Source organism: Zingiber officinale, chromosome 8A, assembly GCF_018446385.1.
Source record: "Zingiber officinale cultivar Zhangliang chromosome 8A, Zo_v1.1, whole genome shotgun sequence".
Taxonomy (NCBI): domain Eukaryota; kingdom Viridiplantae; phylum Streptophyta; class Magnoliopsida; order Zingiberales; family Zingiberaceae; genus Zingiber; species Zingiber officinale.
This window is the reverse complement of record NC_056000.1, coordinates 49,664,007-49,680,886: the sequence shown is the minus strand read 5'-3', so window position 1 is coordinate 49,680,886 and position 16,880 is coordinate 49,664,007. Positions and strand designations below refer to the sequence as shown.

Below are 16,880 nucleotides of genomic sequence, written 5' to 3'. Positions count from 1 at the left end.
TTACAATAATCAAGTACAGAAATGAAATGTTACCAACACTTTTAGAAATAGAAGTAGGAGCACTTGTGTGTCAATGTTGATCTACCGACCACGATCGAAAGTTCTCGGAGTAGTTGCCAGGTGCAGCAGCTTCGCAACAAAGTCATAGCAAGAGCCTGTGGCAGTCAAAAGCTCAAACATATGCTCAGTAGTTCGTATATCAGTGTTGTTCCAATGCCTTCTCGAGATAGCCTTATAAAAGACATGGAAGACGTCTTTCATAGCCATGGAAGGCGCCTCCAATGAGAGAAATCCGATCCCAAAAAGTCTGGCACTTATCTACGACTTCGGCCAAAATATATCCTACGGAAGACGCCTTCTATGAATAGTATGAAGGCGCCTTCGGCACTGTTCATTCGAAAGTAATTTTTCTCCTTTTGTCTTGCAAAACAACGCTAGTTCAAATAACTTGCAAAACAAGTGTTAGTATAAATACTAATTAATAATAAAGGGTAGTAATTAGTTTATGCCCTCCCAAAACCAGAAACTAGTCAAGGTCTCAGCTTAGGGATCCCAAATAGACCTAAACTGGATCGACACCTACTGTCCTTTCAACCGGGATACGTCCTCACTTGGTCACTCTCCTCCAGTGACTTACCTTAACTTACCAGTTTGCCAGACATCCGGTCATCCTGTCGACCTGTCTGAACTTCATGCCAACTATCTGGTCGGCCCTTTGACCTAGCTGAACTTCTGCTAAATATCCGGTCAGTGCGTCGACCTATCTGGACTTTGTATCAGCTATCTGGTCGGCCCGTTAACCTAGTTGATTTTTTTTTCAGATATCTGGTCAACCCGTCAACCTATCTGGACTTCGTATCAGCTATCCGGTTGGTCCGTCGACCTAGTTGAATTTCTTGCTAGATATTCGGTCAATCTGTCGACCTATTTAGACTTCGTATCAGCTATCCGATCGACCCGTTGACCTAGCTAGATTTCCTGCACATTTAATCAAGTGGTTAGATCACAACAAAATTTAACTTAACTTACTTGTCATTCATCAAAACCTGAGTTAGACTGCTAGTATAAACTGCACCAATAATTTTCTCTTGGATGTATTAATAGCATATATTGAGAGAGAAATTGTCAGAAATATGAGCATAGAAGATATCATTGAAGACTTCAAAAATTTAAAATAACGTTGATTGTTTTTTAGTTAGAGGATTGTATTTGATACTTAATTGAGTACGTTAAGTTTATGGTTTGATCTTTTGACTATGAGATTAATTTACAATTAGTTATATGTCATTCCATCTATTTGAAAAAACTCTGCTGCTCTGTAAATCTAGCAAGCTTGTAGGTATGTTGGAGGAAGTGAATTCCTATTCGTTGTTGCTCTATACAATTTGGTGGAGAGGTTGGCTGTGGTGTAAAATCTTGGGTTCCTATTTACTCCCTATCCATCTGTAAAATCTGCTACTTTGTGAAATCGGTTGCTCCTATTTGTTGCTACTTTGTAAATTAAATTTAACAAGCTCTGAAAAAAAATCTGCTTCAAAAGTATTTATTGGAGGTTTGATAAAAATACATTTTAGAATATCTTATTGCCTTGCTATTGATTTTCTGTTACACAGCTTATGATGCCTCTTATTACTTCATAGGTCTTTCATTTGGCACTGATGACTGAGTTTAAAAGAACCATTTACGAATTATGAAATTGTTTGGTAAGTCAGAATTGTCTTTCTGATTTCTTTTTAATCTTTGTAGTACATTATACTCACTAGTATTTATGCAGCTAGAGTTATCATTGACATGGAAAGTGGAAGGTCTAGAGGGTTTGGTTTTGTGACTTTTACATGTAGGGAAGAAGCTTCAGTTGCTATATGTGGCATGGATGGGAAGGTAAACATGCTTCGCTATTCTTTTTGTTTAATTTATATAATGTTAATAGAATATGTAGATGTTGTTGCATTATTCATTTTAAAAAACATGAAAGTGGCGGGCGCTTTATGTGATGCATAGCACAAATTAGTAACATGATGGGATGGAATTTCATATAGACATAGTGATTATATTATGCTATGTTAGATTTCTTTATTAAGGACTATAATTGCTAATTTAGTCAAATTTTTTCTATTTTTAATCATTCAAGTATTTAAGATTGTGCTTAGGTCCTTGATAAGTGCCTTCGGGTAGTTTATGGGTTTAAAAGAGTAGATGATTTTCATTATATGACTCCTCCCAAATATAAAATCTTGGATTCGCCGTTGGCTATAGCTTAGGTAACTTATTACTTGGCTCCGCCCTTACACATGCATACGACATTTGAACAACTAGTAACGCTAGTGCACCATGTCAAGATTCATTTCGTTTTTTGAATTTGTTTGGCATATGGAATGTGGAGCCGATTATATATCCTAGAATTAGTTGGCTCATGAAATATAGATACTTGTAAAAAAAGGGAAAGTGATTTTACTTATCGGAAGAAACACATGAACATATATTTTTAATTAAAATTATATACAATAATAGGCTTGAAGCTATAAGCAACACCTTTTAGAGAAATTAATATTCACAGATCATAGCGCTGACGATGAACATATGATATCTCTAACGTAATAATCAGAGGTTGATTCTTAGAAACTGATAATTTGAAATTTATTTCATCATGCGCCTAACGATTATCACTTATGTATCTATATTGACCTTCCTTCATATTCGTGTGATCAACACTAAGTGTCTCTTATAATCCCTTTATAAATTATATGAAGAAAGATAAATTATAAAATTTATTTATAATAGAACATCAAGTGACTAACGAATAAAAAAAATTCTCTAAAAACATACACACGTTTAAAATTGATTCTGTGCATTAAAATAAGCAAATTGCTTTTCCCACCCCCCCGGTCAACGCACACCCCCTCCACCTCCCCTCTCTCCCCCGCCAAAAGACGCATGTAACCTCCTTTTCATGTCCCCAGGGCGTAGCACAGATGGGGAGTGCATAGTTCTGTGGCTAAAAGGTCCAGGGGTCGATCCCCGGGGTGTTACTGCCTGGGGTTAACGTCTCCGCTATGCACTTTCCACCTGTGTACCTGCATTTACCTCCCTCCATATCCGTGGGACCGGCTCTAGGGGGGCCGCTGATGTGGCGGTTCCACATTTTTATGTAACCTCCTTTTCATTTTTTTTGTTTTTTTTTTTTAAATTTTTTAATTTTATTTTTAATTTTTTTAATTCATACTTATATATTCATACTTACATATTTTTAATTTTTAATTTTTAATTTTTTATTTTTAATTAATTTTATTTTTAATTTTTTTATTCATACTTATATATTTTTAAATTTTTATTTAGTTTAATTTTATTTAGTTTTATTTTTAAAATTAATTTTATTTTTAATTTTTTTCATTCATACTTATATATTTTAAAATTTTTATTTAGTTTATATATTTTAAAATCTTTATTTAGTTTAAAGTTTTAATCAATTTTATTTATTATTTTTCATTAATACTTATATATATTTTTAATTTTATTTAGTTTTATTTAATTTTAATTAATTTTGTTTATTATTTTTTCATTAATATTTATATTTTTTTAATTTTTTTTAATTTTATTTAATTTTTATTTAGTTTTATTTTTAATTAATTTTATTTATTATGTTTTTATTTTTTTTTAATATTTATTTAGTTTTATTTCTTTGATCAATTTTGTTTATTATTTTTTTATCAAAATTTTTATTTATTTTTTATTTTATATAATTTTTAAATTACTCCCTTCATTTAAATTACATTCCTAATTTGACACTTAAATTACCCGCATCCAACTATTAACACATGTCATAATCTTCTCTCCCTTAAAATCATCCCTCTCTCCAACCATTGACATATAACACATGTCAAAATCTCTCACCCTCTTTAAATTACCCATCCTCCAACCATTGACACCTGTCAAAACACTCATTCCATTTAAATTCGTCATTCTCCAACCATTGACATCTGTCAAAACACCCCCTCCCTTTAAATTACCCCTCTTCAATGTTTGACATATGTCAGAACTTCCCCTCCCTTTAAATTACCCCACTTCTAACCCTTGACACATATCAAAATCTTTTATCCCTTTAAATGACCCCCCTTCCAACCCTTGACACATGTCAAAATCTCTCATCACTTTAAATGGCCCCCCTTTCAACCCTTGACATATAAACATATAAAAAAATTATTGAAAAAATAAAATTGATAAAAAATTGATAAAGAAATTGATTTAAAAAATTAATAAAAAAATAAAATTTAAAAAAATCAATTGAAAAAAATATAAGTATTATGAAAATAATAATAAATTAAATTAATTAAAAAATAAAAACTAAATAAAATTTATATAAAATTGAAAAATAAAGTATTGATAAAAAATAATAAATTAAATTAATTAAAAAAATAAAAACTAAATAAGATTTATATAAAATTAAAAAATAAAGTATTGATACAAAATAATAAATTAAATTAATTAAAAAAATAAAAACTATATAAGATTTATATAAAATTGAAAAATAAAGTATTGATACAAAATAATAAATTAAATTAATTAAAAAAATAAAAACTAAATAAGATTTATATAAAATTGAAAAATAAATTATTGATACAAAATAATAAATTAAATTAATTAAAAAAAATTAAAAATATAATTGTATGAGAATTATTTTTAAATAAAATTAATTAAAAAATTAAAACTAAATGAGAATTAAATGAAATAAAACAAACAAAAAAATAAAAAAATAAAAAGGAGGTTACATGCGTCTTTTGCAGGGATAGAGAGAGGAGATGGAGGGGGTGTGCATTGACCGAGAGGGGAGAAAAGCAACTCTCTAAAATAAATATGCGACACCCCCAGACATAGTACCAAAGTAAGAAACAATGCACTTGTTCTTGTTTAGGAAGTGGCGTGTGATGAAGTTATATTTTAGGTGTGAAATTGGAAATAAAAGTTTTTTGGATGCAAATTTTCTTTTATATAAAATCCTTAAACTAATTCTGAAATGGTCAAAGCTCATTTCAGTTGTTGTCGCCGCCACAATCTCTGCTTTTGGACTCATTTTCCTGATGCTTACGTATCCGTGCCCTATTGCTTGTCATTGTCAACCAACTAGTTCTTGTTTGCACAGGTCCAGATCGGGTCCTGTGTGCAACCAACTCGAATCCTCCCAGGTGGGATGCACATGCAAGACAAGCCTGCGACGAAAGCTTCTCCGCGGTACGGTCACCGCCGAACCTGCACCGGTTTCTTAATTCCCTACAACGGTCATATCGCCGAGTAGACTCCCAACGGTCGGAAATAGCCACAGCTTCATCCGCCCGATAGACATCGGACGGTCACACGTCATCGCCCGGGCACGGTCCTGTGTAACCCACTTTTTCTAGCCGTTGGCGTTTTCTCCGTGACTTGGGAGTAGGCCGTAGGATTCGCGCCAGCATAGGGCGGAAGGAGAAGCAGCGAAGGTGCAGGAAAACGAAGACGACGACATTAGGATTTCCTCTTGTTTTTTCTTCTTCTTTATTTCTTCCAAAATGTTTTCAGAACTCGCATAGAAGATTGACACATTGAAGTTTATCTTTTCCTTCGTTTCTTCTTGTACTGTTGTTTTTGCTCTCTCTTCGTCCGATCATGGAGATGGTGGTGATATCTGGCGGCGGCTCATAGGCCTTTATCATGACCAGAGAATCCTTGCGAGCTGCGCTGTGGGATGTCCATGGCTCTGTGTTCGGCTTCTCCTTTTAATGTTACCGAGTCGAGATTTGTTCGTGTTTTCAATTGTTCCAACTATTCTTTGATTCTTTAGCAGTTTTCAAAACCGTCTTTTCAAAGATATCATTCATTTTAACTACGAGTTCACTTTTTTTTTTCTCTTGAATTCCAAAAACAAAGACATTTTGGTTTGTTTCTAAATTCTTGAAGTGTTCAAACATTTTTGTTAAGGAAAAAAAAAAGATCGATAGGAGGAAAAAAACGTGGATAGATAGATAGATAGGGGAAAAATTGGTTTTTTATAGGCAAATTTGTATTTTTGTAAGAAGCAAAGTTGGACGCGACGGTGGAAGAGGATGTTGGCTGGGTGCTCATCGACGTTGCTATCGCCGAGGCACAACAAGTTGAGGATCGACGCTTCCGTGCAGTTGCAATCTTGTCATTTCCATCTGCAGGAGAAGCCGATGGGTACCCAGCGACTCGACCTGCCGTGCGGCTTCTCCTCCCGCAAGGATCCCCTTCGGGTGGCTCTCTCTGTCGAGAAGCCAGCGGCCGACGGTCGGGGAAGCAACTGCTCCTTCAGGCGCCACTCGTCTACCTCATCCATTGTCGCGCATGCACCATCATGGGGCGCAACCGAAGAAGCTCGCAGCGGAGTTTGGGCGCAGAGGAGGAGCTCGAAGAGATTCCATGACGGGGGCTCGTGCGACGACTACCGAGCCAAGAGGACGAGGACAACTGACGTCGAGGGCGAGGCATGGCTGCCTCAGCCCACTCAAGAACCCTCGTTTGGGGAGGAGGAAGAGAAGGTGTTTCTTGTACCAAGTGCAGCAAGTTTTCCACTTCCCACTTCGTCGGGCCAAACTCTGGTGCCAGGACCCACTCGGCCGGAGAACGACTCCAACACAGGCGAAGAGCCAAACAATGCGTCACAGTCTGCTTCGAGTTCGTCCTCTGGCGCATTTGCTTCTACCAAGGATTCTTCCAGCAATTTGAACTCCAGCGGTGTGGGAAGCGATGGAGGCAGAAGCCAGATGGAGCAGCAGCAGGGTCTGGAACTGGTGAGCCTGCTGACATCGTGCGTGGAGTCCATTACTTCTGGAAATTACGAAGCCATGAATTTTTTCTTAGCCAGACTCGGGGATTTGGCAACCCCAGCGGGCTCTCCCATTCACCGATTGGTGGCCTATTACACCGAGGCCTTAGCATTCCGCGTGGTGAAGCACCGGCAGCCCATTTTCTCCGTTGCTCCACCGAAAGCCCTCCTTGACCCGGCCGAGGACGACAACGCCATTGCCCTACGAGTCCTCAATTGTGTAACTCCAGTCCTCCAATTTATCCACTTCACATTGAATGAGCTGTTGTTGCGGGCATTTGAAGGGAAGGATAGAGTGCACATAATAGATTTCGACATCAGGCAAGGTCTTCAATGGCCGAGCTTGCTCCAGAGCTTAGCTTCCAGGCCTAATCCTCCAAACCACGTTAAGATCACCGGAGTGGGAGAATCTAGGCAGGATCTTCAAGACGCAGGATGCACTCTCACGAGGCTAGCAGAGTCGTTGCGCCTCCCTTTTGAGTTCCACTCTGTGGTTGATAGAATGGAAGATGTGAGGCTTTGGATGCTTCATGTGAAGGAGGAGTGTGTTGCAGTGAATTGTGTTCTGGCCATGCACAAGGCACTCAGCGACGAGAGTGGGAAGGCCTTGGTGGATTTGTTGAGCCTGATTAGGAGCACAAACCCGGAAATTTTCATTATGGCAGAGCAAGAAGCAGATCACAATGCGCCAGAGTGGGAGGCAAGGCTTGCAAGATCAGTTGGCTACTATGCGTCTCTATTCGACTCCATGGCCTACGTTCTGCCCAAGGAGAGCCATGCCAGGATCAAGGTGGAAGAAGTGTTTGCTAAGGAAATCAGGAATATAGTTGCCTGTGAAGGAAACGAGAGAACCGAGCGGCATCAAACTTTCGATAAGTGGAGGAAGATGATGGCGGAGGGTGGATTCTCATGCATGGGCATTGGAAAAAGGGAGATGCTTCAGAGTAAGATGATACTGAGAATGCACTCCTGTGATCATTACAACATAGAAAAGGAAGGTGAAGGTGATGGACTCACTCTCAAATGGTTGGATCAGCCTCTGTACACAGTTTCTGCATGGGCACCGATGGATGTTGCAGGTACCTCCACGTCTCACCCAAATTTGGAGCTCCATGGATGAATTTGTCCTCTGGTGTTTAAGAACTCACTAGTAAGATACATACATTCTTTTCAATAGTGTTCCAGATAGAAAAGTTATATTCTTTTGCATTTACAGAAGAGAAGCTAGGCATTCTTTCGCCTTTGGGATTCTTTATTCTTTTGTTGCTGAGACTTAGCATATATGTTACACTAATTCAAAAGAGAACGTAGATTAGTGTTTCTCGGCATATTGTTTGAGCTGTTTTGATTATAAGTTGAAGATATGTATCTATTCTTTGATCATTTCCTACAATGCAATGTAACTGAACTAGAACAGAATACTATTAGCATCATTTGCTTGAATATATGTTAATTTTTGCAGTTTCGATAAATTGCACCAGTTTTTCCTGTCTTTTCTCCTAATCGAACTTTTACCACTTCTATGAAGCTTTGTTATTCTGTATGAACAAGAAAAAGGATAACTTTAAAAAGGAAAATCTACAAATGTTTATGACGTGGGGAAAATCCGACGCTACTGCTGGACGCAGATTGGCAAGGGCTCAAAAAAAGGTGACGCAGTTAGATTTAGTGGTGAAGCCAAAGAGAGAAATAATAGAGAGATTTAGGAGGCTTATGGTTTGGGGTGCAGGAATGAAAATGTAAATAGATTTGATAGAATGAGTTTAGTCATTTATATTGTTGTTTGGCTTACAAGCTCTAATTAGGTATGATTGCGAATACAACTATTTGATTTGTCAAAGTTTTGAGAATACATATTTACCCTTAATATGGTGTATAGTGGATAACCCAGCGATAGGATGGGGCCAATAGTCAAGGTGACACAGCGGTTAAGAGTCAAGAGGAGTTGCAGTCAAGTGGCAAAAAGGCGATATCACTCGCCCCTAGCGCCCCCGCCGCACCATGCCCAAGGTCTTCACGAGGGAGGTAAATCACGGTAGCTGGAGAAGTTAGTACGCAGTGGGAAGAGGTGCACAGGGACCAGGGAATTACGCCCTGACTACCCCACGGTTCGAACCCACGCTCTCAAGTGGCAAGCTTCTACGCACTAACCGCTCCAGATAACCCCGTGGGGCAAGAGGAGTTGCAGTCAAGGTCGAGGAGTACGTGTCCTAGCGGGTCATTGTCCCCCGAACAAGGTCTCACCTCTCCTTGTGGGCATGATTTCCAATCTATTTCCGATCGGCCCAGCATCGATCAGACCCCTGGGTCTAGTCCCTCACTTCTCATGGGCATAACTCTCAGTCTACTCTCAATTAGCCTCAGAGCCGGTCAAACCCCCTAAGCTCAGTCCCTCACTTCTCATCGACATGACTCCCAGTCTACTCCAGGTCGGCTCGAGAGCTGGTCGGACCCCTTGGATTCAGTCCCTCACTCCTTATGGGCATGACTTTTAGCCTACTCCCGGTCGATCCCAACACTGGTCGGACCTCCTGGGCTTAGTACCTCACCTCTCATGGGCATAACTCTCAGTCTACTCCCGGTCGGCCCTATAGCCTGTCGGACCCCTCGGGCTCATTCCCTCACTTCTCATGGGCATGACTCCCAGTTTACTTTTAGTCCACCCAGCGCTAGTCGGACCCTTCTACTCAGTCCCTCATTTCTCATGAGCATGACTCCAGTCTGTTGAAGCAATCTAGGTGCCCTAGGTTTTGATGTTTGGGCAAATGTTTAAGTTAGGTTTATTGTTGTATTTGATATGCATTGTGAGTGTGTAGGATATAGGTACAACAAGGAAAGCCCAAGTGTGATCTTGGTAAAGGAGGAAAGTCCAAGAATGAGTTTTGGCGGTGTAAGTCCAAGCATGTAGTCTTGGCAACGTAAGTCCAAGTGTGACTTGACAATGGATGAAGTCCCTGAGGTGAGAAGCCTCTTGGCAAAGGAAGACCCGACAATATAGACAAGGCCGAAGGAAGCTCCAGAAGGTAAGACGTGAAAGATGGGGAGACATCCGAGGGACGCGAGGCTGATGGAGGAGGCTAGAAGGCTAGGTCTAGGTTGGTCGGGCGAGGACGAGTGCATGAGAGATTATACTCGGAGTAAAATCCTAGTTTTAGGGGTTTACTGCAGCGTTACTGTAGCAGTCGACTGGTGCATGGACCAGTCGACTGATGCACTATAGCAGAGAGTCGTTGGGCTGGCACCAGTCGACTGGTGCATGGACCAATCGACTAGTAACGGGCAAATCAGGTTGCTGATTTGTTCCAAGCTCTATAAGAATGAGCTTGGTATGGCCGGCCAAGGTGACGAAATTAGACTTGGTTAAAGCCTAATTAGTAGTCACCAAACGTGCTCAAGGTTCTCTTGTGTCCAAGTGTTCTTGGTTGGTGTTGTGATGAGGTTTCTCCACCCACAAGGAGTTGCTTGTGTTGGTTGCTACGCGGAAAACCTAATGGTTCCACTGTACAAGAATTTTGTACAAAGGTCTGAACCTTTTCCTAGCTACCATGTGTTCTTTTAAATTAAACTTGGATCGCCTGCGGAACTTAACACGTTCGATCCAAATCACCTAAGTTATTAATTCCATTAAATATTAATTTCCATAATTGGTTCCCAGTACTGACGTGGCGAGGCACATGGCCTTCTTGAATATGGGAGCAACCACCACCGATTAGACAAAACCTTTTAAGGAAAGTTAATATTTAATTTCCTAAAATAACTTTAGGTTAACCGAAAAGAACAATCAAATCACAAGGAAAAAGAAGAAAACATAAGAACACTACATCGAAAATAAATTCGAAATACTAGAATCGTAAGCCTCTTGTATTTGGTATTATTTCCAAAAATAACTAGTATGATGCGGAAAGGAAAAATTACTAGTTATACATTTTAGAAAGACCTCTTGATCTTCTACCGTATTCCTCTTCTAACCTCGGACGTTGTGTGGGCAACGATCTTCCGAGATGAGAACCCACCAAAGCACCTTCTTCTCCTCCTAGCTAGGTTCGACCAAAACAAAAGTTTTACCAAGGATGAAGAAAAAAAACACCAATCAAGCTCCAAGGGATGCAAGCTTCCTCTCCTCCTTCTTCTTCTTCTCCAAGTAGTATCCGGCCACCACAAGAGCTCCAAGCCAAGAAGGGTTTCGGCCACCACAAAGAGGAAGAGAGGGAGAAAGGATGGCCGACCACAACACCAAGGAAAAGAGGGAGAGAATAATAGAGGTTGTAACCCATGAAGGCACCCCAACCCCTTCTTTTATATTCCTTGGCTTTGGCAAATAAGGAAATTTATTTATAATAAAATTTCCTTAACTTTCCTTGACAACAATTAATTAAGAAAATTTAAATAAAATTTCTTAATCAATTAATCATGGTCGGCCACCTCAAATAGATAAATTAAGAGAGTTTCAATTAACAAAATAAAACTTCCTAATTTGTTTCCGGAAATTTTAAAATAAAATTTCTCTTCAAAAATCCCTTCATGGTTGATAAAAAGAAATTTCTATAATTTTATTTTTCAACATGTGAATAATTTTACAAAGATAAAAAATAAAATATCTTTCCAATATACAAATAAGGAAAGAGATCTAATCTCTTTCTTTAATCTTTTGTAGATCCTTTTAAGAGAGATATTTTAATTTTAATTCTCTCCAATAAATTATATCTTCCACATAAGAAAAAATTAAAATTAAAATTCTTTTTAATTTCATTAGGGCGGCCGACCCCCTTTAACTTGGGTTCAAGCTAGGGCCGACCACCCATAAACCATGCTTAGGCCGACCCTAGCTTGATCCCCAAGCTAGCTTGGACGACCCCCTTTAGGTGGGTATAGAAGGTGGGTATAGGTGGGTATAGTACTCTATAATTAAGAGGCTACGATAGGGACCAAGAGGAGGAATTGGTTTTGGTCTTCCGATAAAATTAAGCATCCCGTGTTCGCCCCGAACACACAACTTAATTTTATCAATAATAATTCATTCCACTAGAGAACTATTATTGAACTACCGCACCAATCCCAAATTATATTTTTGGGCTCCTTCTTATTATGAGTGTGTTAGTCTCCCTGTGTTTAAGATAACAAATGCCCACTAATTAAGTAAGTTACTGACAACTCACTTAATTAATATCTAGCTCCAAGAGTAGTACCACTCAACTTCATCGTCATGTCGGACCTGCAGGGTTTAACATGACAATTCTTATGAGCTCCTCTTGGGGACATTCTCAACCTAGATTACTAGGACACAGTTTCCTTCTATAATCAACAACACACACTATAAGTGATATCATTTCCCAATTTATCGGGCTTATTGATTTATCGAACTAAATCTCACCCATTGATAAATTAAATAAATAAATATCAAATATATGTACTTGTTATTATATTAGGATTAAGAGCACACGCTTCCATAATAACTGAGGTCTTTGTTCCTTCATAAAGTCAGTATAAAAGGAACGACCTCAAATGGTCCTACTCAATACACTCTAAGTGTACTAGTGTAATTATATAGTTAAGATAAACTACTACCTAATTACACTACGACCTTCCAATGGTTTGTTCCTTTCCATCTTGGTCGTGAGCTACTGTTTATAATTTATAAGGAACCAATAACATGATCTTCTGTGTGTGACACCACACACCATGTTATCTATAATATAAATTAATTGAGCAACTACATTTATCGTAAATATAGACATTTGACCAATGTGATTCTTATTTCTAGATAAATGTTTATACCAAAAGCTAGGCTTTTAGTATATATCCTAATAGCTTGAGTAGCCGGAGTTTGCCGGGGGTTAATCCACCGAAGGAACGGGATCGTCCACATTATGGACAGCCGTGGAGTATGAGCAAGTTATCTCCGAACCACGTTACATTGACGTGCATTGGTTTGCATTTTCTTTCTTTGTCTTTAGCTTTCATATTCGTATTTAGTTTCGTATTATTCCGCTGTGCAACTAACGAATACATAGGAAGCCATCGATTTGGGTGAGACGCTATTCACCCTCCTCTAGCGGGCACATCGATCCCAACACAGTGTACTCCCAGTCAGCCCTAGTGTTGGTAGGATCCCCTACACTCAGTCCCTTACTTCTCATGGGTATAACTCTCAATCTACTCCTAGTCGGCCCCAGCGCCGATCGGACCATCATGGCTTAGTCCCTCACTCTTCATGGGCATGACTCTCAATTTACTCTCGGTCGGCCCAAGTGCCGATAGGATTATTATCAGGGGACAACACTGTAAGAGAATCACAACCACCTGTCAGAAACTAACAACTATTTATCAGGGAATATTCCTATACTTTGCCACATGCATCCCACGTAACTTTCCTCATGTCGGTGCAATATCCCTAGGTCAAGGTTGACATGGTTGACTAAGCTTGAATTGGCTCAACCTTGAGTCTTGATATTTGGGTTTCGATGTTTGACAATACAGACAATACGTAGAGATTGCAGGTGCAATCATCCGATTGGGGAGATTGCCGGAGCAATTCCCCTCTGGTTAGGGTTTGACCAGTCTGAGTGTGAAGAAGAGTCAGTAGGTCAGGATTGACCGGATACTTGACTGGGAAGTCCTAGTGAGTGAAGCTAGGCAGAAAGTGAAAGTCCTGGTGAGTGAAGCCAGGCAGATGTGAAAGGCCTAGTGAGTGAAGCTAGACAGAAGGAAAATCTTGGTGAGCGAAGCCAGACAAAAGACCTAGTGAGTGAAGCTAGGTAGAAGGAAAATCCTGGTGAGTTAAGCTAGGTGAAAGACCTAGTGAGTGAAGTTAGGCAGTTGAAAAATCCTAGTGAGTGAAACTAGGTGAAAGTCCCAGTGAGTGAAGCCGGGCAGTGGAAAAATCCTGGTGAGTGAAGCCAAGTGAAAACCCTAGTGAGTGAAGCTAGGTGAAAGTCCTGTTGAGTGAAACTAGGCAGATGGGAAGTCCTAGTGAGTTAAGATAGGCAAAAGGAAAGTCCTGGTGAGTGAAGCCAGACATGCAGAAATCTAGGTGGGTCAAGGTTGATCGGATACCTGGTGTTTGGAAGTCCAAGTAGGTCAAAAGATTGACCGAATATTTGGCAAGAGAAAATTCATATGGGTCAAGGATGACCAGACACCTGGTGGAAGAAGTCCAAGTGGGTCATGAAGGACCGGACACTTGGCATGAGATGGTAAGTCCAAGTGGGTCAAGGTTAACTGGACACTTAGCACGAGGAGAAAAAGTCCAAGTTGGTGAAAGGGATTGACCGGACGCTTGGTGAGGAAGTTCTAGCAGGTCAAGGGTGATCGGATGCTAGGCATGATGTTCCAACAGGTTATGGTTGACCAGATGTTGGTTCAAGGGAGTTTGGACTTGATTTGGCAAGCCACAAGTGAGCCGAATCGATCAACTGATTGATTGACTCTTGCCTAATCGATCAGTTGATCGATTGGGTGAGGTGCCATGATAAAGCTTTTCCCAATCGATCAGTGGATCGATTGGGGAGAATCACCGTTCGCACAGAAGTCCTCCCAATCGATCACCCGATCGATTGGGAGCCTCCAATAGATCGGCCGATCGATTGAGAGACAGGAAATCGCGCAAGAACCCTGAATCGATCGAGTAATCGATTCAGGCGATTTCCAGAGAGCACAGAGGCGCTCTGGATCGATCGACCGATCGATCCAAAGCCTCCCCAATCGATTGAGAGCAATTCAATCGATTGGGATCAGACCGTTGGCGTTGGATAAAGTCGTTGCGAGCGTCTTCTCCAAAATCCTCTTCACCCGATTCTTCTCCGATCTACATAGCAAGTTCTCCGCAGCTCACGACCAGTTCTTGGAGGCTCTTGGAAATAGGTGCTGGTGCATTTCCAAAGTTCAAGAGGCAACAACAAGCAAGAAGAAAAGTAAGCTAGGGTTTCTACTGTGAAAATCTTGTAAGGTTTACTGTTTTATCAGCTTATAGTTTGTTCTTCTTGTGTATCTTTGTGTGTGAGTCCTGTACAGGCTTCTTCGCCTTCGGTAGTTACCGTAAATGAATGTTTTTATTAGTGGAGAGTGCTTGTGCGTGGATCCTTGGATTAGTCACCTCTTCTTGAGATGGATACCAAATAAATCCTTGTGTTAGCGTTGTATTTTTGTTTCTTGTTCTTTCCGCTGCATATCATCACCAAGAAGCAAGCAAGCAACAACGAGCGAGGTGAGCTATTCACCCCCCTCTAGCTACAAATCGATCTTAACAAGTGGTATCAGAGTGAGGTCGCTCTTCACCGGAATCATCGTCGGAATTAAGGGGCAACAAGGCTAGAGGGTGAAGAAGTTGGAGCAAAATTCTTCAAGTCAAAGACTTCATCAAAAGGCTCAACTTCAAATGGAATTCCAAGATGGACTTGGATTCGACACAAGGGTGTCTCCACCATTCACAATGACGAGCTTCGATTCTTGAAAATCAAGAATCAAAAATTTCTTGATGATGGAGATAGAGCAATGGTTTGCTCTAATGGAAGACTTTGAAGCTCCAAGAAATTCAAAAGGCAAGATCCTCAAGAAGAGCAAATGGAGGAAAGAGCAAATTCAAAGGAGCGAGGCAAATGACAAAGTAACCAAGCTATTGGTCAATTTGCTGCCAAGCAAAATTTTGGCTCAAGTTGGAGAATTCAAGGATGCCAAGGAGCTTTGGAGCAAATTGGCAAAGATTCATGAGATCCCCTCCACTGTACCAAATCAAGAAAAATCCAAAGAGGGCGACTCATTGGATCAAGACCAAGAGGAAGAGGACTTCGAAGTTGAGATATGCTCAACTTCCGAAGAAGAGGTCCAAGAAGCTCATCTTCAAAGGAATGCAACGAAAAGAGTAAGGAAGGAGCATATTCCTTGTTCGATGTACAAGATGAAGATGAAGAAACCTCCACCTCTAGGATTGAGGGGGAGAGACCTTCATTGACACCGAATCAAGGAGAAGAAGAAGCTTCTACATCCGAGTCAAGTGGAGAAGAAGATGATGTATCCTCCAAAAATCAAGAGAGATCAAATGGAGGATCAAGTGTCATCCCTACATATGAAGGTAAAAATATTTCAATTAAAAATAAAAAACACATTATATGTTTTGAGTGTAGGGAACATGAGCACAATAAAAGTAAGTGCCCTAAATTGTCCAAGAAGAAGGGCCAAGTGGTGCCAAAGGGCAAGGTGAAGCCCAAGGAGATCACCCCCACAACAAAGAAGAGCAAGGAGCACATTGTGTGCTTCTTGTGTAATCAAAAAGGACATTATTGAAGTCAATGTCCTAAGGGGAAGAAAGCGGTCAAAGTCAAGGGAAGAAGCACAAGTCAAGGGGGAGCTTCCAAAGTAAAACCCAAGGTATTATTTATTGAGCCTATCCCCTTGAATTATGGTAAAAAGCATGCAAATTCTAATTTATATCATTTTAATACTATTTACCATAAAAATAGGAAGCATGATAGCATTAAGGAAAATCATGTAGCTTATCATGCGAAAACCACACCTAAGGTTAGGAAGATAGATAACAGCTTAGGCAATAACACTAAGAACCGTAGGTATAAGCCTAAAAAGAAAAATGCTCAAGGACACAATGAAAAACCAAAATCTAGGGATTTATGGAAGAAAAATCAAATCTTGAGGTCAAGACTTGATAAAATCGAAAAGACCCTAAAAAGGATGGAAAATATCCTAAAAGGGCAAAATGAGCAAAAACTAGGTCTAGGAAAACAACAAGGGTCATCCAATGGTCATAGAGGTTTGGGATACAAACCTAAAATCAAAGAGGATGTGCCTTCTTACCATAGGATTCCATATAGCTATAGAACCAAGTCTACAAGTCTAGGTCTAGTGGTCAAGTCAAAAATATTAGGGAAGTTATTCCTAAGAGTATTTTTGTGACAAATGTGACTAAGACTTCTAAGAAGTCTAGGAAAGTCACTAAGAAGGTCACAAGGGAAGCAATCCCTAGAGTTGACCTAGAGAAGGCGACCAAAGCTCCTAAGAAGCCTAACAAGTGTTAGAGTGTATACTAAAAGCCTAGCTTTTTGTAAATATTTATTTT

The 16,880-nt window shown here is 39.8% G+C and overlaps 1 protein-coding gene across 1 annotated transcript; it reads left to right on the top strand.

Moving 5' to 3' along the window:
* The first annotated feature begins 5,423 nt into the window (after window positions 1-5,423).
* On the top strand, window positions 5,424-8,262 carry LOC122008991 (protein DWARF AND LOW-TILLERING-like). Its single transcript, XM_042564944.1, has one exon. The coding sequence runs from the start codon at window positions 6,075-6,077 to the stop codon at window positions 7,932-7,934; it is 1,860 nt and encodes a 619-aa protein (XP_042420878.1). The 5' UTR covers window positions 5,424-6,074; the 3' UTR covers window positions 7,935-8,262.
* The last annotated feature ends 8,618 nt before the right edge of the window (window positions 8,263-16,880 follow it).

Bases quoted from the DNA above. Each gene is read 5' to 3' on its own strand.
- LOC122008991 (XM_042564944.1), top strand. From the start codon at position 6,075: ATGTTGGCTGGGTGCTCATCGACGTTGCTATCGCCGAGGCACAACAAG.